The sequence below is a fragment of the Larimichthys crocea genome, chromosome III, assembly GCF_000972845.2.
Source record: "Larimichthys crocea isolate SSNF chromosome III, L_crocea_2.0, whole genome shotgun sequence".
NCBI classification, from domain to species: Eukaryota; Metazoa; Chordata; class Actinopteri; family Sciaenidae; genus Larimichthys; species Larimichthys crocea.
Genome location: NC_040013.1, coordinates 23,024,739 through 23,050,011, shown reverse-complemented (window position 1 = coordinate 23,050,011; position 25,273 = coordinate 23,024,739). Strand labels below are relative to the sequence as shown.

At 40.6% G+C, this 25,273-nt stretch overlaps 1 protein-coding gene across 2 annotated transcripts in view; it reads right to left on the bottom strand.

The window, feature by feature from the left end:
• Positions 1-1,132: 1,132 nt before the first annotated feature.
• Positions 1,133-25,273, bottom strand: part of slc8a1b (solute carrier family 8 member 1b) — a 133,303-nt gene continuing 109,162 nt past the window's right edge. For both annotated transcript variants that reach the window (XM_010743188.3, XM_019260587.2), the window contains exons 8-11: positions 14,163-14,348; positions 13,760-13,849; positions 8,721-8,824; positions 1,133-8,552 (exon numbers count right to left, since the gene is read on the bottom strand). In XM_010743188.3, the coding sequence (XP_010741490.2) occupies positions 8,280-8,552; positions 8,721-8,824; positions 13,760-13,849; positions 14,163-14,348 (653 nt within the window). In that variant the 3' untranslated portion in view covers positions 1,133-8,279. The remainder of the gene's footprint in view (positions 8,553-8,720; positions 8,825-13,759; positions 13,850-14,162; positions 14,349-25,273) is intronic.

Genomic DNA, 25,273 nt, shown 5'->3' with positions numbered 1-25,273 from the left:
CAAGCTGTATCCTGCCTCGTCAGTTGCGAGAGGCTCCAGCCTCACTGTGGCCCTGATAAGGATAAGTGGTTACAGATAATGGTTGGATGGATGCCCCAGGAGCCGTGAGAGGGTGACATTGAGCCAGCCCGCATAACGGCAGAACTTGAAGGTTTGTTTTGCAGCGAGTTGGTGGACCAAAGAGAAGTTGAGTGAGCACTGAACCTAAACTTGTCAGTGAGAGTCCAGGGTAAAAGCCTGCAGCTCTACCAGAGGCTGACAGGAGCATTTGCACTTGAGACAGTCGAGGCAAGTTTGAACTCACTTCTGCTTGTTGGATGAATAAATCTGTCTATACTTGTCTATACTACTGTCTATACTATGTATTTTGTCCACCAACCACACACACACTCACCAGAATCATATAAACCCTTTATATGCAGAGAGAAATTGCAAATATCTAGTAAATTAGTGAGTTTCTTGTATGTCAGGATGAACTCATTCTTCATCTTGTAGTGCTACAAATGTGAATAGCCAATTAACGCAAAAGGTGTTGCTCCAAACTAAACTACGCTATTACAGAAAATGTGAACTTGAACATTGCACTCTGAATCTGTTTCGATGCAGATAGCAGATTTAATTAGTCCATTAGTCAAACATTTAATTCCCCCCCGTGCTCTGTCCTTTGGTAGATTGAAAGGATCTTTTGTTTTAATACAAATTATTAATTTACCTCTTCTAAATTTTCTCTGACAAAGAAAGATTGATGAATGTGTTGAAGGGAAAAACAGCAGCAGCAGCAGCAGCAAATGAAGACAATGCACGTTCATTATTTCAGCGGTGATGCAGCCATCGTTTCCTTCTTGCACACAATGACAGAGAACAAGTCAGATGACAGTTAATGAGACGTCAGCCATTCAGGCAATTGTCATTTTCATCATCGACAGTCTGAACATGTAAAAGAAAATGTAGGTTACACACACACACACAAGCTAGTTGTAATTCCCATTAACTTCCACGAGATATAAACTCTAATGGAAATTTGCATAATGATTAAGCTTTCATATCTAGGTTTTTTCATTACAGATTGAATGTAACACACACACACACACACACACACACTTACACACAAAAAGGCAGTGGACTTGCAGGGTCTCTGAAACAGGGTATCCCAAACTTTATTTTATTGGTTTTATCAGAAGTACCATGGAGAGCAGTCACAGTTAGTGGCAACACACATACAACAACTTTCCTCCTATCAGTTGGTGTTCAACAAAAAATTAATAATAAAAAAAAACAAAACAAAAGAAGATTAACACACACTCACACACACACAAAAGACAGCGGCAAAAAAGAGAAACAAAAAACAAAAACAAAAGAAAATTCGAAGCATTAAAAGAAAAAAAAAATCATTATTACCAACATTATAACTGTTGCGGTTATTATTCCATTTTTAAAAAAAAACACACCAAATCAACATTGACAAACATGAATTTTTCCGACTACACCCTGTGAGAGCGGAGAGATGGACGGAGGGGAAAAGAGTGGAGATGAAAAAAAGAGATGTTGTGTGGAGCAATAAAAAGAAGGAGTAGGGAAAGAAAGATGAACAAAGAGAGAGATTTACCAGACAGACGATGACAGATGGGGATACGGGCAGATATATTGTACTTAACTATAGATGGATATACATGTAAGAAGACCCTGACGGAGAACGGGCGAACACAAGCAGATGTGGAGATACCAAGTGGGATAAGCAGCCAGACGTACGCCAGTCAGATAGAAGTGACACTGTCTGAGTCAGTGAAAAGATTGACAAAAGCCCATCTGAAACGCCACTTCAATAGGAAAGTAACAGAAGACAGGGAGAGAGATAGAGGAGGGGGAGAGAAGAGAGAAGAGAGAGGATGAGTGAGTAGAAAGAGCGAGGCAGAGATAGAGAAACAAGCTTTAAGCAAACTACAACTTCTCCCAAAAAGGCAATATATGTCATTCTTGAGTGTAGTGAGTGTTTTTGTTTCCTTTAAATAAATATGTAGAATTAATTCTCTACGGTTAGCGTGATGGCCATATAGTCCACCTCACTTATAACACTGTACAGTATATACACAATATTATTATTATTATTATTTCTTTAATGACAAAATAACCTTTAGATGTACATACAGTATTCCTCACCCTCTATCAGAGAATACAGCCATGGTATTTAGAAGTAGCAAGCAGTGTCATTTTTTTTTTTTTTTTTTTGTACAAATAACCCATGCAACTCCCATATAGATTATTTATTTTAAAGATACATAACTCCTTTAAGATCTCATCTCTCATTCAATAACAGCAGATATTGCCTTTTTAACATAAAAACCTTAATTCATTAATCAGTAATGTGCAAGTTACTCCAAAACGTTAAGACGTTGTCGTCTTTGTTTAAATAAAAAAAAAAAACATACTGTTTTTAAGCTCTACATACATTAAAAAAAAAATAATAATAATAATGTAACTGAACAGAATAAAAGATGAACAGAAAACCTGAATCTGTACAACATTCAAACCATTTTTTGTCAACACCAGGGGAATGGGATACGATTCTCTATAACTATATACAGACATGTTATCATTCATGCACAGTGTCAACAAGTAGCACATTGACATTCCAAAATATGGAAAACATGGCATAGAGAGACGGAGGGGGGAATCAGGGAGGGGAGAGAAAAGACGGAACAAAAGGATTGCTGCCTGTTTTGGTTGCTTTGGCAGCAGATAGACCAAGAAAGAAAGACAGAAAGAGGGAGGAAAGACACAGAGGGACGGATAGACACTATAACAATACACATGCTGGGCAGGAGAAGTCCATTTCAATCTCACTGACCCAGAAATCAAGGTATGGCTGTAACTTCATGTTTTTTTTATTCTTTAATGTTCATCTTCTTCCTCCTCCTCGTCCTCCTCCTCCTCCTTCCTCTCCTTATTATCATCCTCTTACATCGCACTTGTTAAATGTTACTTTAAGGGTAGAGAATAGCTCTGGTAATTGTTTGTTTTTCTTCCTTCCAACAGTACATTAAAACGCTGTGGCGACGTCTCAGCGTGGCGTCAGCACAGCTCGTACCAGCAGGGGTGTTTGTCCTTCACTTTTCTTCGTTTGTTGCTTTGTCTGTCTGTCTCGCTCGGTTGTTGCATTAATTTATTCCTCAGTCTGTCGGACAGACAGTCAGTCAGTTAAAAAGTGAACGAGGCAACGGAAAAAAAAAAAACGCGTCGTCAATCTTTACATTTGAAGCAACGTCGTTAATGGTTCACAACTGATTCAACACCGTTGGATTTTCTTTTTTTTTTTTTCAACATCAGGTACAACATTATTATTGTGTACATCAGCGCCAAAAAAAACAAAAACAAACAAACAACACAACGAAATCTGTTGTTGTTGACATCAGAAGCAACTCTGTTAATGCTCTCAATGAATCAACATAGTAGCCGTTTCACATAAGCGACAAGAACCAGTGCAATATATCCTTCATTTAAAACCCACTTCTTTAAACCCACCACAGAAGAATGTTTTTTAAAAAAATGACTGTCGTCTACAGCTCATTTTTCTTTTCCTCGCTTGCTCTTAGTGTTATATTTACAGCGGTGGCTCGGCTAACCTTTGACCCTTCAAACCTGAAAAGTCGAAACCAAGGCAGGAAGCTAAATTCAAGTCCTAGTGTGAGAAGAAGTCGCTTTAGAAGAGAAAGAACTTGGTTGGGTACTTACGATCGAGCCACAGTTTAACATTTTGTGTGCTGTGTTTAGCTTTCCACCTTGGTCATTGGCCATTATCTTCACGTCAGACTACCTTTCAAGTCAAGGCAGATACACTAAGAGGCGTCGCAACAAAGCCGGTGTAGCAAAAGAACTCACTTCCCATCAATGAAATATGTCAGCTTCTGGAAAAAAAAAATTGTGCAGCAAACTAATTTGATGCAAACAACTACACTACTTACTGCAAGCTTTTCATTCCTGCACAAGTTCACTCTGACAAAATAGGCAGCAGGCACATTTTAAGTAAGTCCAACATGATTTAGCAATCTCAAAGATAATTCATACCCTGTTGAAGTTACTCAAAAACGATGCAAACAGCTCCCACAATGTTATTTCTTTTTTGTTTTTTCTTTTTTGTTTTGCGCAAGCTAGCATAACTTTTTACAGTGTATAAACCTTTAGCTCCATGCCAGTGAAGAGACAAATGCATACAAATTTAAATAGAAAGATTTCTGGTTAGGTTAAAACAACATCAAGGCATTTTTTTTTTGTCTCTTTTCAGAGTGTTGAATGAAATATGAATAATATTTGGTGTTTTAAGAAAGATCCACTGGTTAGAAAATCCTTTACAGGTTGGACTGTAAATATCTGATAGAAAGATTTCCCTTTGGCAAAACAGGGGTAAACTGCCACTCCAAGGCCTTCACGAGACAACTACTACTCTAACGGAGAGCCTGGCATGGCACAGAGTTTGGCAAATACAAGTAAAATCTCATTTATACTGTTGTCTAATTCAATTTTGGAATGTTTTATTGTTTAATCTGTTCCCAAATTGTGCAACATTTGGTGCTGAACATGAAGAAGAAGCTCCGCATGGTACAGAGCATTTATTAGATTTGTGAGTTGGGACACAGTTCAGTATGCAGGCCTTGTTGTTCGACCTCTACGCAGCATCACCTCCTGAACTTTTCAGTCAGTCCGGAGTGGCTCTCTGTTCCAGGTGGTGAATCAGTAATACATCCCAGATTACAACAACCTAGAACTTTGATATAGGTCATCCTCAAGATACTGTGGATTTGCCAAACTCGTCCAATCCAGGGCTCTGCTCACCTCTACTCTCTCACAGGGGGTTGAAAGCTGTCTGTAAAAAGACTTTTGCCAAGTTTTAAATGGATCACATCTAGCCCAGACTACTTACTTTACAGATGACATTTAAAATACTACTTATTATATTATACATCAAGTAAAAAAAACACAACATCAGCAGGAAAATTCTGGCCAATTTAGATGCATATAGTATAGTGCCATTCAACAAACTATGGACTTGAATGCCTACATAAACAGTAAGTTTTCTGATCTCTGTAGTTTTGGCTGAACGAGCAAAGTTAACAGTCTGAAGTGTAAACCTCTCAGTCAAGTTTCATATTCTAAACAGATTTCAGGTCAGGGCCACTTTCACATATTTTGTTTGGACAGAAATACAAATAGAAATATTATCAGGATTTAATTCTGTTTATGACTGAATCATGAAAGAAGATTCCCAGCCAGTCTGTTTGCATCTGTGGCTCACTGAAAGGTTAGTATTCGAGAGTTGTTTGTCCATGACTAAGGGTTGTCAAAGAAGCTTAGCTGTTGCATGAGATCATGTCTGGTAGCCTGAAACGGCACAGCTAGTGTTTTCGAAAAAACACAATTTTCAAGACAGAAACTGATCCGTCACGCACACAGACGTTTGGTCAAATTCAAGCCAAAAAATTCAGTTAGGGCTGAGACAATGTGTGTTAATCTACTTCAAAACCAACACAGTTACACTACGGATAAATCTTTGCCTGTATCATAAAGTGAGATCAGTGAGACAGAACGATGTGCACCAGGAGAAATCACTTTGCTTTCTGTGATTATTACATCAGACAAAATGAAAACATCTACTTCTGGCTTCATAGAAGGACCTTTGGCATTACCGGAAGCTTAATGGGCATATAGCTTTCAGCAATAAATAACATTTACTGTTGGATAATTGTACCGTCTTTAATTCCTGTCTTGTTCTGATACACAACGGCGACTGGACCAATGTAGCTCTTCTTTGCACTACGCAATTTCTGCCACTAGGTAGAAGCATAAGGTAACTTGTATAGTAAAGAGAAGATATTTTAACATACCCAAGTCAGATAATGATCCTAAAGTATATCATCTCATATTAAACATGCTCCTTTTGTCCTACTTTGTAAGGGAGCCTGACTACGTTTAACTCATTTTGTGATACAGGACCTACAGGGTCATTTTCTAAGTGTAAAACAACTGTCTCCAGTCTCTACGAGCTTGCTGATCTCGAGTCTGGCTGTGTGAGATTATATATATCCTCTGCATGATGTCCCTACAGGGCTACTGTAGTACAACAGTATTTACCCGTATCTGTTAGTAAGCCTACTTCAACTCCAACAGCAAATGAAACTTTTCAACTAATCCTGCATCTGATGGCTCCTATGTTCAGAAACTTGGCAGCTAAACAAAACAATATAATGACAGATGTTCACTGCTTCTTTTGGGTTAAGATCCACATGCCTGAAGGGTAGTATGTTTAAGAAGCATAATGATAAGCATAATGAGTGGAGGCGGCCTACGACAGAACATTGCATGGATGTTTTAATTTGGAATAAGGCTGACTGCAGTTTTAGAGGCAGTCTTTATGATCAACTGGGGAAGACTCCAACGAAGGTTGAAGACTCATCTGACCAAGCACTTTGGATCATAGGGATGCTTTGTCCAATATCAATATTTAGGTAACTATGGATCATCTGCCTGGCAATGTATGCACTCAATGAAGTTGTCATCTTTTTTTATTTTTCTCCTAAAGCCACACTGAAGCAACGTCCTAACCACTTCGCAGTTGGTGTACAAGTCTAAGGAATACAAATACGCTGTTAAATAGCCCCCTAAAAACCGATCTATGTGAAGAGTTATAAATCAAGGGTCAGGGTTGGGGGATTAGTGGTTGTTTCTTACAAAGCCCTTGAGGATTTTGATTGGTCCACTGACCAGCCAAGGGGAGGTGCTTAAGACACACGGAGATACTGACCAAAGCTGTTGAGTGAACCAATGGGAAAGCGGGCATCAAAGTGAGATAAACGATGACAGAAACAAACAAGCCTATGGAGGTTTCACAGAGGGCGGTACCTAAGTCTATTGCAATGTTACAGCCGACACGTGATCTTGGCAATCTCATTGGTGGAAAACCAGGTAGCAGAATTCCACAATTTTATAAAAAAAAAAAAAAAACCCAAACAAACACGTAAGATTAATCTAAATATCTATGCAATGATAATAGTTTCTCTAACAGTTTTAAACGGTAGAGTGGCCACTTTGTCTTCTCTGACACGGCCTTATTAAAGGTAAAAGCACACTAACCCCTTCTTGATTTCAAATTAGACCTTAAATCATTTACATCTACAGTATAAAGCAACAGAGAGAGAGAGAGAGAGAGAGAGAGAAAGAAAGAAAGAGGGCCCGATCAGGAGCGCATGGCGTAACCGAGACATTCAGAAGGAAAATAGTGGAGCCGTAATGTACGTTCAGCTCTATGTATTTACATTTCTAACCTCAACATTTTGCTTCATTGAATGTGCCCTCCCACAAAAGAGGCTTCCTCAGCTTTCCTACAGACAGTCAAAAAGACCTCGAATATACGAAAAGCATGTTCCGTCTCACGCAGCGGCGGCAAAAACGAGAGGCGTTTTCTTTTTTTTTTTCTTTTTTTGTTGTTGTTGTTTTGTTTTTGTTGTTGTTCACAGTACTTGACCATCTTCCCACGACACACACAAGCACAGAAACACACAATCACACACCGGCACACACACAGTTTGTTGTCATTAAACAGTTGTGGCAATATATCCCGTTTCTTCTTGATTGTGTTTTCAGTTATCGTCTGGTCATGCATCTACATACTGATACAGTTATTCTAGTCTTTTTCTGTCTCACTCATGCCTGTTACTGTAGTTGGACGCTGGGGTAGCACTGCTCCGACTGGAGGTGGGATTAATGGGAATTGCTGTTGTTGAAGCCACATATTCTAGGAGCAGTGATGGTGCGATGGTCTGTTTAACCTTTTCGCTCCGGGTCTTGTTGAAACTCATTTTGAAATTTGTATGATTGAACTGGCTGGGACACATTTGGGGATTTTGTTTTATGATTTTAAAATGGGGATGGGTTTAAGACAACTTGATTGGTTCGGATTTATAGATCGAGACAAAAATGTATTCCTTGTAGTTTATTCCTTTTTCCATCTTCTGAGCCTTTTCTCTAGCTCCTATGATTTTCCTGTTTGTCGTTGTCCTTCCATGCATCCGTTCTTCCTTCCATTTCTGTTTTAAGATGCTTTAATGCATCCTTCATTCCTTCATCTGTACATCCATCCAGTCATTTGTCATTCAATCTATTGCGTAAAGGGAGGGAGTGATAGATCAATGAGACAGCCTTAATTTTCAAATCCATCCATTCATCCACCTCCCCTTGGTTTCCTTCCTCTGTGTTCTTCTTCACCCTTCCCTTCATCATCTCCCGTTATCTTAGAAGCCCTGGATGTGGCAGTAGGCCTCCAGCGAGGAGAAGAGGATGTAGAGGAGCCACAGGCTGAAGAACAGCATGGTGGTCAGGACCTTCGAAGTCCGGGGCCCGCCCAGCTCTCCACCGATCTCTGGTCGCCGCCGGTACATCAGTGTAGCGACGGAGATGAAGGCAAAGATGGTGAAGAGTGTGACGGAGAAGGCCAGTGTGCCTGGATCTACCTTGAACTCTCTCCCATTGCTATTGTGGTAGATGGCAGCAATGGACCACGCCACCTGTCAGCAGAATCAAAAATGAATAACAGGACTTTTGAGAGCACTCATAAAATATCAGTTATCACAAATGCATGATAGCAGTTGCCACTGCAGCAGTATTTTCAAGCACCACTTGCATTTACATCAGCTGTAAATCGATGATTTAATCTTTAAATGAACTGGACTCACCCCGATGCCCAGGAAAACATTGACAGCGTTGGAGCCTGTCACATTGCCGATGGATGCGTCAGCATACTGATCCTGGATCGCAGCTACCTTACTGGCAAAGGTATCTGGGCGGAGAAAGAAAAAGGGAGACAGATCAAAAGTTGGGCATGGTTTTTGCATTTTATGGATGCTTATCAAAAATGCCTTGCTACTGCAAGTACGGTGGGAACCAAATACTCTAACCCGAGCAGTGTTGAGGTAAGTCAGAAACCTCTTTGATTGGAGCATTACGTATCAAATAAGGGCTAATGTCTGAGTTCTGTGAAGGTTCTCAGTCATACAGGTTCTTTGTGATGGTTAAATCTGGGGCAACTGGACTAGGACTGGGTTGTAGATTCATGAAGAGGTTCTTCAGTTCTGGGTTAGCACACAATTGGATTCAGACAATGATACTATGAGCCTTTCTCTAGTGCCGACATTAGTTGTGAACAAAAGGAAGCAAACTTTTGGACTTCTGCCACAGTCAGACCAAACTTTACTCATAACAGTTATTGTTCTGTTACTACGCTGTGCTGTGTCATTTAATTAAATGTGTTGATTAAGAGATGCAAAGCCTTGGAAGAATCACAGTGCATTGTCCTTATTAATAGTAAGTAACACTGAATTTTTACACTTACATTACAGATTTACACTTGGCTCAAAGTTCGACGTGCAGTCATTCGTGAGTTACACAAGAGCACAGTAACAGAGAAGGACGCTCTTGATGAACGCAGAACACTTACAATTATTAATATGGAACACTGTGCAAATCCCTTTTCCCCTCTCATTTAGACAGGGGATCTTAAATTAGAAACCAAATCTTTAATCCTGTTACAGTGTTCTGTCGCTGGCAGCCAGCACAAGCCGGATTTGGTCCAAGATCAATAATTTACAAGGCTGAATCTCAGTTTGAAGGGGCAAACAAATCTTGGCCTGACAACTAATCAGCGTTGCGCTCCTTAGTCCCAAAACTTCCCCCTGGTTTCATGCCAAAGTACAGCAGCTTCCCCAAAAAGGTACAGTCTTCGTCTTTGCACTGAAAGCAGCAGCAGAGACCTTGCCATATCTCAACAACACAAAGACTTGCCAAACGGTTAGTTAGCACTCTTTTTTCCCTTCGCTAATTTTCTGTCCATCTTCTCTTCGATAATGATTCATGCGCTCTTGCTTTTATCCGAGGGATACAGCACAAAGAGAGTGAAAAAAAAAGACGTAGGATAAATAGGAGGCTTTCTTGAAGTGACAGCCAAACTGGCAGAGGAAAAGAGGATGATGGGAGGACCGGAAAAAGGATCTAGGAGGGGGGGAGGCAATGGGCCAGAGAAAGAGTCCAGCAAAGATAAATCTCCCCATACACCTTAAAGCTTCAAGGACAGGCCTGCTGTGTTTAAGTGTGTGTGTGTGTTTCTGTGCATAGTACATGCATGTATGCTGTCGGCTTGTGCTGGTGAATCAGACCACCTGGGTCCAATCTGATGCCATGCTTTCATCCGCTGGGAAAGGCCCGTGTATGTGAGTGTGCATCAATTGGTCTTTGAGTGCTTGTTTGCCTGATTGAGTGGGTGAGTGCATGGGTGCTTTGGTAGCAGTGTGTGTGTGTGTGTGAAACAGGTTCCACTCTGCAGCCTCTTGTATGTGAAAATGCCTCCCTGGAGAGTTTTCTGCCCTTTTCTTCTACGTCTGTCAATCAACCAGTGCCTCGCTCTCTTCTCTTTCTATTCCACCAGTCCTCTCTACATTCTCTCCATCTGCCTCCTCTATCTTGCTCCCCTTTTTTTCTTTCCTCTTAAAATGAAAGGGCTCATCGGGGAGCACTGATGCACCGAAGGAAATCTTCCCACATGTGGAAACGTTTGCCTGATGGTGGCAATAGAGGAGCAATCAGAGGTCAGAAACATTAGGATACCAAATCCACAGGAACATCTGGATCGTAGTTCTTTGACATTGTCACAGATTAAATTTGAGCAGTTTGGGTGTTACAACATTAGTGACAAATCATGTTCCAATTCATGTTGGAGAAAAAGTTATTTTGACTGAGGAGAGTTTGATTAAAATCTGCGAACGTGGACTTTCAAAAGAACGCCAACATTTTAATAATAAATCTATTTGAGGCTGTAACTAATTATTATTTTGATTGCTGGTTAATTAGTTGATAAAATGAAAAGCCCAATCACAAGCAGTTTGCTTTTTGTTTGTTTTTGATGAATGCCTTTAAACCATTAAAGGTTTCTCTCAATTAATTTTCTGTGAATTGACTAAGTGAGTCAGCTGGAGTCCTTCCTTTGTAGATACAAGACTAAGTAAGACAAGTTTTAGTTTGAATGATCACTGACTAATTTAGTATGAGGCCGTTTGAGGGCTCCTTATGTCTCAGCCTTCTGAGAACCAAGATTCTGACAATTCTGACAGCAGCGTTTTTGTCCTCGAATCATGATTTCGACTGACCATCCTCTTGGTCATCTTTTCCAATTCTCTGTGGATCAGCTGAAAGAATCAGGCCAGGACGTCTGTAACCTCAAGCAAGTTCCATTTTTGTCTTAAGACTGAAATGTCTTGTAATGATCCTAATGCCCCCGAGGTTCAGGGGCAATTTTGCCACAAACAAATTTTGAAAAGGTCAAAAAAAAAAAAAGCTTTCATCTAATGTGATTGTACTGCTGCAGTTTCTGCCTTACTGGAACACGAGACAAACAAATACGATATTTCATATTTAACCTCAAGTTCTATATTGATAAATCATAATAATAAAGATGCTTTATTGTCTCACATTTATTTATTCTGAGGCCAACATGAAATGATACTTTGGAGTCATAAACTGATGATCAGGGTGTAATCCCAAACCGACAACACTTTTTACTTTCTGGAGTTTCTCTTTTAAAAGCTTCACTTCTCTTGTTTTCTTCCCGTCTCCTCCTGTGTGTGTGTGTGTGTGTGTTGTTAGCCTGGCTAACTGTGATAAACGAGGTTAATCATCATGGAACCACAGCACAGGATAGCTTTTATTAGGTTTTATTAACTGTAATGGCCACAGAACTTGAGGTCTGTTTCTTTGTGTGTGTGTGTGTGACGGGAGATTCTAGTAATAAGGCTGAGAGACTCAGAAAAGCCGAATCACTTTGTTTCCATTCTGCAGCTCCCCAGATTGTGTGTGTGTGTGTGTGTGTGTGTGCGCGTGAATTGAACTGGTAGTGAGTGTGCATTTGTGTGTTCAAACACTACATTTTTCTATCTACGTATACATATAGTTTATATTTACAGTATATGTTTGTATGTGTATGTGTAGGTGTAGGTGTGTGTGTGTGTGTGAAATTGTATGTCATATATCACCTTTTTCCCTGAGCTCCCTAAATGGAGGACAGAGACCACCTGAGCCTGACGTGATGAATGGCCCTATGCTAATAACACATGGTCACAGTACAGGTGTGTGTGTGTGTGTGTGTGTGTGCGCAAGTGTGTGTGTGTGCAAAACCTATTTCAAGTTTTAATATGTTAGTATAATATATGAGAGTGTGAGTCTGTTCATCAAAGCAATTAAAGTTGCACAGTTGTTTATGTGTCTGCATGTTATACATCCAGCATCCAAGCATGAACTGCATGTCAGTGTGTGTGTGTGTGTGTGTGTGTGTGTGTGTGTGTGAGAGAGAGAGAGAGGAGACTGAGGTCAAGGTTAAAACATATTTAGCCAGCCAGTGCAGTCGTCGGTCATTCTTCACATTTAGCGGATGATCTATGCTGCTGTCTGCAGACTGCACGGTCTCCTCTAACAGACTCCCACATATAAAGATACACTGGAGAGACTGGGAACTACTGGGTCAGTCATGGTAAAGACACTCCCTCAGCGTGACAGGGGAAAACATCTGCCATGCATCTTTTTCACATGTTTTATGATCTCACTGAAATGAAACAAATTGGTAGGTTTTCTTTGCGAATGATTGCTCTCATGCAGAGAATCATTAAATTCCGTGTCAAGTAAGAATGAATGAAAATGAGCAGTGTCTCTGCTGAATGTGCTGAAGCCACGCCCGCGCGCGGGAGCGGTCACGCAGCCATTGCGAAGCGACTGAAATGACATGACTATCTTTGAAACACTCTGAGCGAGATGAATTCATCGCTGTCTCTCTGCTCAGGGTGGCCTCAGCGTGTCATCGAGCCACTCTTTAAGGACCGCCCACAAAATCCTGGACTGAAATCTGGTGAAAAACTGTTTCAACCTCTAACTCGACTCAACTATTTTCCAACATATTTAATGTATTTTGAAAGAAATCTCATAATTGCCTTTACACAGACTTTAAATTATTATTAAAGACCAAAGCAAGTATGTAAATATCATACTGCCAAACTATCATTTTCCAGTAATAACTAATGACGCATGATGAATTCCCTGGTAAATAATCATAAAATAATAATAATACTGTATCGACCAAAGCCCTGTTGCCTGGATTAGATCAGCAAAGCGAAGGCAGTACAAAAAACAACAACTTTATTTTCCCGCCTGCGACGTGAGACAAGCATTTTCATTTCCCAACTTTGTAAAGTTGTGCTCAATTATCTTCCCACACAGATATTTCCACACCTTCAGAGCAATTCTGTGCAACAACTTTATCTGCGTTGCCTATTCCGGTAGAGCTAGTGTCGTTTTGTTTCACTTGATTGTTGTTTAAAGGAGAGCTATGTTTAATGAGGCTTTCATACTGGAAGCCAGTGGAGGGAAGGTGTCTCTTTTATCCTGCAGTATACACACTAAAGAACAGACATGGGAGGAATAAAGCTCCTAGTAATAAAAGCAAGGAATTGAAAATGTCAAGGTACACTCCCTGACGGGAATGACTGATGAACACAAATACGTTAATAAATTGAAGACCCTGAGGTATTTTATGCTCATAAAGGTCTTATGAAGCTCAAATGCGGAGAGAGAAAAGTCTTTGAATAAAGCTCGTGGAAAGTCCAGGTAGCAGGATATTTAAGATAATAAAAGCAGCGGTAGTGTTCAAACATACATGTGCGTGTGTTCACAAACTCACCTGGCACAGAGGTTCCCAACGCAACAAATACTACTGCTGTGACCGAGTCTTTCAGGCCCACTGTGCAGCCAAAATGAGAGGCCAGGTCCCCTGTAACAATATGAAAAGAACATCATCATCCCCACTATACTTAATACTACTGCTACACATTAATAACACCCTTCCTAAAATGTTAATTACAATTCGAATCTTACCTGATGAAGATAAAAATAAAGATCTGAACATCCTTCCTGTCACTCTAACACTATACTATGAATGACAAAGTCTAAAGATATCATAATATATCATATCATAATTTTCCTGTTGTGGACTTTTAATGGACTAAATATCATTTTTAAACTGTTGTGATTTGGTTTAATTAGCTTCAATAAATCAATGTTTGAATTCAAATTTGTCATCGTACCAATGACGGCGGTGAGCAGTCCGATCATACAGATGGAGACGACGAAGCAGGCCCAGCCGTTCCAGTAGTCTGTTGGCGGGACGAAGGCGAACAGAACCTTCCAGAAGACGGTGAGGAAGTGCATGACGTAGTCGAAACATGACGGCAGCTTCTCCTCTCCACACTCCTCATCGTCGTCGTCCTCGCCTGGGGAGAGGAAGAGAGGTTAGAGAAGAGGAACCCTCGAAGTTCTCACCTGCAAAAGGAGTTCTTTAAGCAAAGAGGTACAAAACTCGCTCGTTAAGTTATTATTTAGGTTAAGCTGTATGCTTCTCTCTCTCAAGCTTCCCATTAATAATCCAGTTTACAGAATATTTATGTCTGCAGTGGAGAAAAAAAGTGGAAAAACTTTTTGAGCAACAGTGCTGCTGTTTATCAAGAAATATCAATTCCAGGGGCGGTCGGTAGCATAGTGGGTTAAGCGGCCGCCCCGTGTGTGGAGGCTATAGTCTTCGCTGCAGCTGGCCCCGGTTCGAATCCCACATCGGACGCTCATTCATCCCCTCTCTCTGCTTCCTGTCTATCTTCAGCTGTGCTATCAATAAAGGCCAAAAAATCATCTTTAAAAAGAAATATCAATTCCAGTGGGAAGTAATCGGTTAAGTGTCCAGATTGTAGTCGTAGTTCTTCTTTTGTAATCATGAAAAATCACAAGACAATAAAGCTAAACTAAACTAAACTCTGCAGACTTCTCCTCAGAATCCCGAGAGGACAATGTGAATATTGTACGACATAAGTTAGCCGATAACAAAATCAAACTTTGTGTGTGACAAACTCAACTTCAGCTTTGTTGGGCTTATACTATGTGTGTAGAGGATTAAAGGACTCTGTGTTGTTTGTGTTTCTCACTTTGACTGCAGCAGATAGAAAGATTATGAGCTTATGTCTCTAGTGACACTCCAGCATCACAACAGAGATAGAAAAAAACAACAAACATAAACAGACTTAATTTGACGGAGCGGATCAATAATAATCCACTGACTTGTAGGTGTGTACATGCGTGATGTCGGTATCATAGTCTAATTATCGTGCCTCAGGCCATGGATTACAGCCACATGCTGCCAGGCTTTGTTGTGCATGTGTATCTGTTTATACTCCTTTGTCTGCTTAATCATAAAAACATGAAGTTTAAATGACTCTTCTCGATTGGAAAAAGTCACAAACCATTATCAGTCTACACACTCCTCTGTTGTATTATTGTTGCCCTGCTCCATTTATAAATTATCCAAATGAATGAATAAATGAGACTACCTGCTGAAGCCATAATCTCTTATTGATTCCACACACATTATTCACTCACTGGATACTATTAACCTTTCTGAGAGCTGGTGATGCATTCAAATGCCTGAAACAACCAAACAAAAAAACACTCTGCACCCTAAACTGAGTTTGGAGAATATGCTTCACATCCTTCATGTCCACATTGCTGTTGCTAAGGTGTGGACTAACTTTATTTATTATTATTACTGACATAACCCTATACCAGAGTCCAGTCAAAGAGTTTGTGCTTGTTTATTATAAGTAAGTATTTTGAGGGCTTCCTTGCATGAAAAATAAAAATCCAAATATGACTGACAGTAAACGCGCAGACAGCAATTTTAGCTGTTTGTATGTAAGTCTGAAAGATAATTTGTTGACATTGTGAATTTTTATTTTGGAAAGGCAAATGTGAAAACTCGAAGTGCATCGATTTATTTCTGTGATGGATAAATTACCCCTTCTTTTTGAAATATGTCTTTTGGGATCGAATGCAACAGCCCAGGAAAAATCCAGCTCAACAATTCAGCGGATTCAACGACAGCTTGACTTCTAACCACGACGATCTCGAAACATTTCCACAAATTTAGCAGCGGCTGTCGACACGTGGAGTCTTCAACCTTCTGTTGTAAGTATATAATGTTGTAACACAGCCTGATATTTAAGTCATCAAACACAAGTCATGTTCCAGGCTCGTGTGTGGTGCAATTACTGTACATTAGCATGAGTTAACACAAAGATTAATACACTCTGATGGGGCCAATAGTAAGGCCCTTCAGGGGTCACGTACCGTATTTAATGTAATAAAAAATAAATGCTTCCTTTTCAGGCTGAGCACTTTGAACAAATCAAATCATCAACTATAAATGAAAAGTAGAAGGTCAGTGTGGAGAGAAACAGACTGCTCCACTATTATGGTTTGGAAAACACACACACACACACACACACACACACACACACACACACACTTGGTAATGAATTATAAAACAAGACTTTCTACCTGAGTTATGTCACTTTTTACTTTCAGCAGGTCTCACAGTCCGTTCTGGCTGAATGGAGCCATTTTTCTCTCTCTGCTAATGTTTGTATGAGCTCGTTTATCACGCACTCGGCCTCTCTTGTTGGTCTCTATCTTTTAATTTCTTTTCTTCCTCCTGTAGGTGTGGCCGTTAAATATGTGTGGGTGCCCCGCTAAGCGCTCCATGGGGAAATCACAATGTGGGGAGAAAATGAAGGAACTATGATGATGTGGAACTCATGCATCACCTTGTGACCTGATCAACGTCTATCTGTTGAAATCTTAAATATTAAATATTTAGACCAAAAATTGAGCATGGAGTAGGTAGAAATAGATTTAATATTGTCATTTTAAGTCTTTAATTAATTTTATATTTCTGTATACGTTTATATTCCAAGTCTGATTCTGGATACAAACGTTTTTCATCATATCAAACATGCTGAATACATATAGCTGCACTGCTCTATTGAGGCTGAAACTTTCTGGCATGTTGCGCCTCTGGCCACACCCAGTGAGTAAGAGCACATGAGTCGGAAGAAAGAATTTGAAGAAATTGGACAAAATGAGCACGGCCAAAGGAAAAAACGAAAAACAGAGAGCGGTTTACAAAACCCGTGACTGAAAATGTCTTAATTTATAGTTGAATTATGATATTTTACTTGATTTTACAGTTTCTGTTTCAGTAATCTGACCATTTTGCTATGATTATTTTACAGTGTGTAGAGTTTGTAGACTTTATAGACATACATTCATGAAACTTAAACATCTCTCTGTCTCTCCTGTGTGTCTTATATATTTCTCCCTCACCCCTCCTCCTCTATCTGTCTTTCTACGCCTCACTGACAGACTCTCTCTTCTTCTCGCCTCTCTGTTTCCATGCTCAGTTAGGCGTTTTACTGATAAAGTAGTTTTTTTTTTTATTCCTCTCTTCCTCACCCTTTTCATCCTTGGTCACATTTTGCTGATATAGCCTTTATGTAATAGAATATTCTCCGTCAATTTCCTGCTTCATACCTTTGAAATCTCCTTCATCCATCTACAACCTTCTGTCACTCTCTAAATCCCATAGACACGTTCCTCACTCCATTTTGTGTGTGAGATCAGACACATATTTTTTATTGATTATTGAAAATCCTATTGGATACCTCATCTGACACACATATATCAATACTGCTGCTGCTTCACTGAGCATGCCCAGATGCTGTCCTCTCTATTGGCCAGAGCAGATGTGGACTGCAGCTCACTTCCTGCCAACCTGCTGTTGGCTCTTGGTGATATGAGGACTTGTAACAATCATTCACAATACTGTCTGTTTATACACACACACACACACACACACACACACACACACAATGTGTTTGGAAACTGACCAAACACATCAATGGCCGCACAGAAACCCTCACAGTTGCTCTAAAATGATCCTTCAATCACTTTCAATTACAAAAGAAGACAAAGAGAGAGAGAGAGAGTGGATAACTCATGTCAGGCATTGCCACACACACACACACACACACACACACACACACTGCAGATTAATAGAAAAGGACACACACTCTTGAGAACAGGACAGTGTCCATAAAAGCACAGAGGTCTGGCATAAAGACAATGCGATACACAGACTCAGAACCAGAACATCACAGATCCAAGTGCGCTGTGGGAAATATCACACACACACACACACACACACACACACAGTAGAACAAACAGTCTGTCATCTATCCATGCATCTTCAAACGTCGTCAGAGTTTGTGCCTCTCATTAGAGCGTTTAGTTTTTGCCACTGGTGATTACATTCGAGTCACATGAACACGATGCAAGAGAGTCAAAATTAAAAAGAAGTTACAGTTTAGTTAGTTTAGTTACAAGTTTTTTAACAAACATTTATGCATTTATGAAGGCGTGTCCATGGTATTCAAAGCCTCTTCGGTCTTATTGATATGAAAAAACAAACATTCCCTCCTTGTGGACAGTGAATCTAATGTATTCAACATTTCTTGACCAAACGTACAGATGGATCTTCAACAGCAGCATGACAGCTGCGTGACTGAATAGCTGACAGAAGTCATGCTGACATATTTATATTCATGTTCCACTGCCACTCTTGTCATCCTGTCTGTCTCGGACGCACACTGAAGACAAATAAACCACAGAACTAAAATAAAATCACAATTAAAATCTTTGAAGTCCTGATGAGGCGTGAGCCCGAAGCAAATAAAATAAAATAAAATTAAAAAAAAAGAAAATCTGAATTTGTTTTTCTCTCGACGCTTTCGCAGCTGTCATGCACAGTCCATCAGTGAATGAGCCAGTGAGCCTGTCTTTTGACAAGCCAATGAGTCAGTCAGTCAACAAATCAATTAAATAATCAATCACCGATGGGAGTCGAGCATTCGTTGACATTCACTGTCTAAAGGATGGAAATTACAGTTTGTGCGCAGCGAGGACAGAAAGGTGGTGACGTGAACTACGGCGTGCAGCAGCGCCTGGCACAAAAGTTCAACGAGTTTGGTACGTTCATTTAGCAATAAGAAAAAATGAAGAATAACGTCATCCTTTAAAGAAATCAGACAGAACACACAGTGTCCTTCGTCTCTATTGTATATCCAAGTGATATTTACAGGCATGACATCCACGATACAAGGTCCTTTCTCTCTATTGTACTTCTTTCCTTGAATACCTACGATGTATGTAGACTTCCCTCAGCTGTGGACACAAACAAACATAAATAACACACACACAGAAGGATCAGGTGATGAAGAGCGCGGTGTGGACTTAGTAATTAGAGGGCAGTGGAGTGTGGAGTGGTTGCACATCAATCTCTTACTCTTTCTTTCTCTTTCTCGGCCTCCCTCTCCATCCTAACAATCCCTCTCTATTCACTGATTTCCTTTTCATCGATTTTTTTTCCCCCACCTCCATCTTGTTGTCCCTTTGTTTGTGACCGTACTCTCATTCAGCTAGTCTCGTCCAACAAGAACATGCCCTTTAAAAGAAGGCCGTGTTTTGTGCATTTGAAACTACCAAGATATTACACGCACCAGGTCAGGGTTTGGTTTGGTTAGGAAACAAAATTTGACGGCTGGTTTGGGGAGATCAGTCTTCCGTGATGAAGTTGCACGCTTTGTTCACCCATCCATCCTTCCCCAGTCAGCCTCCCTCATGCCACGATCAGACTACACAAAATCAGCCTGGTAATAGTTCAACATAATGGGGTGTTGAGCAAATGTCAGTGGATGACAACTGACACGGCATCCCATGACGCGTTTCGTTTGCCTTCCCTCGCCTCGTTTGACGTCTTCCGTGACGTAGGCCGACGGGAGCGCGGATCAGTCTTCCGTGCATAACTGCAAACGTGGCAACCATTTATAATGTTCATGATGTTTTATTTGATCCCGCTCAACATGTGACCATTAACCCTGACCAGGAGCATTAGACCAAATGAATCGCACCTGCACACTTCATGTACGCCCACATACTCACCCTCTTTCTATCGACCGGGGAGGAAAAATGCACCTTACGCCTTCACGGCTGAGCGACAATGAATGGTTTCAGGTTCCGTTTCATTCATTAAGCCATGGTTGTAAAGATTTGTCGTTGCTGGTGTCAAGTGGTACAAGGGAAGTCGAGCCCCGGGGGCACCTACTTCCTGATCACCTAGTGAAATCACAAAAGACAAGCAAGACAGTTGTCTGCCATGTCTCCGAGCCAACAATTATTATCGTCTGATGTGGCACGGTGACAGTCTCAGAGGACAAAGACTATAGTCGAAGATGTGCTTTAACAAGGTTATGCCACTTCCATCTTTGTGATGCATTTCTTGCATAACACAGACTGTTTTCTCTCTGTGTCTCGCAGTGTATTCGCTTCAGGAAGGGACCGCAGGAAGAAGGATTACAGCAACCAGTAGCTCTGTTGACGAAGGTAAGAAGAAACGCTGCATACGATAAAAGCAGAACCTCCGTGCTCTTGAAGAATAACGTGTAATTGATAACGAATGCATTAAGGATTCAAAACTCCCGAGCTGCTCACCAAATGGCACATTGGCAGGCCCGTCACATACTGCATGTGCACACACACACACACACGAATAATCTCTCACTGTCCGTCTGTGTTAGCTTATCTGGGGGAAAATTCTCCATAAAACATGTGACAAACACACAAAGACACACAAGGGAAAACAGGTCACACACACACACACACACACACGTAACACCAGCACGCTGACATTTCAGAAGGGCTTTAATGGCTGGCTAAACGCAGGTTTGTTGTGTTGAGATGAATGTCACGGTTTGCGGAGTGCATGTGTGCGTACATATGTGCCAAATTGGTGTTATGATGTGTTGACCAGAAGGTTAAGCCTTGGCAGACTTTAAATGTCGTTTTACGGCTGCCGTCTTAGCAGAAAAGCTGCTCCAAATCTGTAATCTTCTCCTAATTGAGCTGATAAAACGATAAGCAACGGCTGATTATTTGGTACACACAGGGCCGAAATCATTTCTGGAAGACTTCTGAACATCGAGATCTGACACTTCAGACGGAGGGTAAGGCTGACTGAGACAATGAGAAACTCTAAATGTCTTCGGTCTAGGAGAAGGAATCTATATCTTATTCGAGGATCCTTTCATTTTAATCTTGACTTTAATCTAATATGTTTGAGAGGAGATAAGAGAGCACGATAGAGGAAGGGAGGAAGAGCCAGAAAGAAAGAGAGATGAGATTAGACAAAGATGGCTTATCGGTGTGTGCTAAATCCACCACCGTATCAGAGACTGCAGCTCTGGACTTGTTCAAACACTCGAACCAGCAGGGTGTGTTTGAAGGGATCAGCCTCCAAGTTACAGAGCGTCTCCATTTAGGCTTATTATATAAGTGGTGTGTGTGGGCTATGTGTGTGCTCAGGTTGAGAAAAGTTTGTGCCAAGTTCCACATGGTGCGTTCACAACAAGGGTCACCTTGAACAGAGATATTCCTCTCTATGATTCGCTGGATGGTCTAATTGCATTTCCCACTGTAAGCGAACTGCACCGGGGTTCACAGAGATCCACGTTTTCAGGCAGACCAGAGTTCGAACAAGCTTTCACACCCGCCCAAACGAATCGCACTATCCGGGGAAATGAACTCTGGTCCATTTAAAGCGGACCAAACAGCTCTGGTGTGAAAGTGTCCTAATTGTCCTCCACCGTGGTCTTTTGTTGACTCAATCACCTTTTATTTCCCCACCTTGCAGGCGGTACTGGGAGTAATGGGGGCAATACAATGGGGGCAAGGTTTTGAGCTATCCATCAGAAAAGTATTTTTTAATGGGTGTCCATTCTCTTTTTTCTCTTTTTCCTTGCTTCCTTCCTTTCAGTAACTTCAATTACTTTTTGAGAAGTTTGTTGTCATCAGACCAGAAAATTAAATCCCTCCTCTGGTCTCCTTTAAAGGTCTACCATAGCTTCACCTTTCACTCTTTTATCTCCAGCACCCACCAATCAATCAATCCATCCATCCATCCATCCATCCATCCATCCATCCATCCATCCATCCATCCATCCATCCATCCATCCACGAGGGAGAAACATTCAAGCCTGGAAGAGTTGACCATTGCTCTGCCTCATGTCACACATGACTCCCTCATTTCCTCCTCATGCCTCCATGAGTGGCTCAACACATTTGTATTCCACAGGAGAAACAATTAATCTCTGACCTTCTTCCTGTGTTTGGCAATTAAGTGCTAGAGACATGGAGGGGGAGCAGAGGATGTATGGAAAGAGAGAGGACAGAGAAACGGAGGTGAAAAAGAACGAGATAGTGTCGACTATGGTGAAGGATAAACCCACTAATGCTTCTTGATCTTGATGATTAGAATTTAATCAACAATGATAAGATGACATAAGTCATGGTGAGGTAAGTTATTGTAAAGTATATGGTATATAATAATAATAAGGCTCACAATCCCTACTTGAGATATGTATAATTGAACTGCCATCTTCTTCTTTGGTGTGCACACCAGTTAAAAGACATGATGGAACATCTCCATCTGAAATGTTTCACACACTATTAAACATTTAGTAGTTTCAAGTGTTTTAAATGAATAAAGAAAATCAGATTTCTCACACATCAGAGATTAAACAAACACTTATAAACACGCTGAGTGTGAATGAGTCCTGGTGCAATTGCCTTTCTACCCTAATCAATTAGTTTGCAGCTGGATGTCTGCGTAACCAATCAGCTGCCAGTTTGATCTGTAAGCATCCAATCGGCTCTCAAACACTTTGAACTTTGAACAAATCTCATCAGCTTCAGGTTTAAAGGCCCCGAAAAACCAATCAAACTCTGGTTTGATCTGGTTTTGCATCCGATTTCGGCTTGTCAGCTCTGTTTGTGTGGATCTGTACGTGTGCTACGGTTGACCCGTTAGAGTTTGCGGCCATATAAATGTTCAGTCATGGTGAAAACCCCGGAATATTCAATCACTGTGTGAATACAATTTAATGAAGCGGTATGTGTGCCTGTTCTTTTGTGGAAATTGCACTCACTGCTGTTTCTTTCTTTAACACAAGCCCACACACACACACACACACACACACACACACACACACACACACACACACACACACACTCTGTCAGCCGAGACAAGCTAATCCCAGATAAGAGAGTGAAGACAGGCCTTTTCATTAATGGCATCAGCTCTCCAACAAAGACCGGCTGACAAGCTGGCTAACTAAAGCACAAACAAACACACACACACATCACTTCATCCACACACACAGGATAAAGTTATTTGAAGGCACAGAAGTGATTGAGCTGGCTATAGACGAACAATGTTCTAATAGAAATCCAGTTTCAAAGCCACACGAGACAGCAGCAGCAAATTGGGTGATTTTATTTTTGTCCAACCACATATTTACAGCAATAATCTGCTATTTTTTATTTTTTTATAGAGAATTCACACCAAACAATGTCACAAAAATAAATATTTATCTCCATTTTAACTCTGCTACCTGCACACGCAGTTCATCAAAGTGTAAAATTGAATTCTCCATCTAGTCAGTCAGTCTGAGCAGCGGGAAACGAGCATGCTGCAATTTGTCTTAATAATCATTAATCACCCGCCCATTGTCGCTCCCTTCGGCGTCCAAACAGACTCTCTGTTAGACTAACAACTGACTCACGTCTAACAGCAGCAGACTTAGTTTAGCATAAAGCAGGAACGAAGGGGAAAGAAAACCAGCAGCTCTAAACACTTTATATCTCATTTGTTGAATATTGTACAAATACAAAAAGTCTAAATTGGACTGTTACTAGAAGTTATGTGCTGCATGGAGTTTTGGAGAATTAACTTACTGCTCAGAGCAAAGAAAGTAGGCGGATTCTGTTCAGCTTAAGACAGATCCAGGCTAGCTGTTTCCCTCTGTTCCCAGTATTTACACTAAGATTTTACATTTGCTTCTTTATTTTTGCAGGTGTAATCCACAGAGGGAGTGTTGTGCTGTGGAGTGGAAATGAACAGGAGATCAGTTGTTAAATCCAGGAGGACGGACGGCTCGTAACTGTCGGACTGACAGGTGAAATTCAAAGCAGAAACACGGCAGCAGTGTTTTCTTTTTTGCTTTCCGTTAATGAGCTGCAGTGATGTGTTCCTGCCTGCAGAGGGCAAGTAACCACTACTATCCAACGAACTGTGAAGATTCTGCAGTGAGACAGAAAAAAGAAACATGCTGCCTCTTTTTCTTTCCTCCGTTCTGTTCCTACATCCGGCTTTTCTCATGTCCTTTTATCTTCATCACTCTCTCTAACTTGTTTATTTGTTGCATAAATTATTTCCATCCCCTGTTCTATTTTTCATAGCACACTCCTACTGTGTCCTCATACGGGCAGTGTTTTATTCCATGCATTGCATTCTTCTTTATTCATTCTCTTTTCTACACCGCACATGTTTCTCAGTGGCTTCTTACGATTACACGTGTTCTCTCTTTCTCTCTCTCCGTCAAGCTCTGCATGATACTCTCTCTCTCACAGCAGGTTCCATTATCTCTAACATGGGACGCTCTCTGTCTCTTTCTTCATGGACCTTAACGTTGTCGTGGCCTACAGCAGATCTCGACGGTGAGAAGGTGTTCCCTGCTTTGTCTACCCTATGGAAGCCTATAGGGGACGATATTAAAGTCATAATGTAAACTTGAAAATGTGTAATTTGTGGAAAAATTAAAACATGGGCACATGGGAGTTCTTTGACTATATTAAAATAAAAAAGGAAAAGCTGTTTTCTGCATTTAATTTAGTTAAAAATACAAACCAATCCAAACTGCGACAGTATCACAACATTAACTACCCCACAAACTTATCATGTACATAGCTTGACGTGTTCTTTAGGCACCAACACTACCTTTTTGGTGGTTAGGTTTTGGAAATGAACTGTGCTTAAAAACCCGCCTTGATTGTAGAAACAACATTTTGACACCAAAAGAGCACGGTGACGTGTAAATGTAAAGGCAACAGCCTGTGGGCGCTGTTTTCGCTAATTGAAATTGAATGTTGTTCACTGTAGGCGGACAATAAATCAGTATATAATCAGTTTATTTGCATTTTAATTCTCAAATTCAAATGAACACTTGAAAATTGTTCACTGTACAGTGGGTATCATTTTGACATTTTCATTTTAATATGGTCAGAAACACCCCCCCACACAGATATGTTTATTATGTTATTGCATTTCTACTCAAATAACAAATTCTGTGATGATTATGTGGAAATATCATGTTTTAATTTTCAAGTTTAAATCATCATTACAATATAGTCCCCTCTTGGCTTC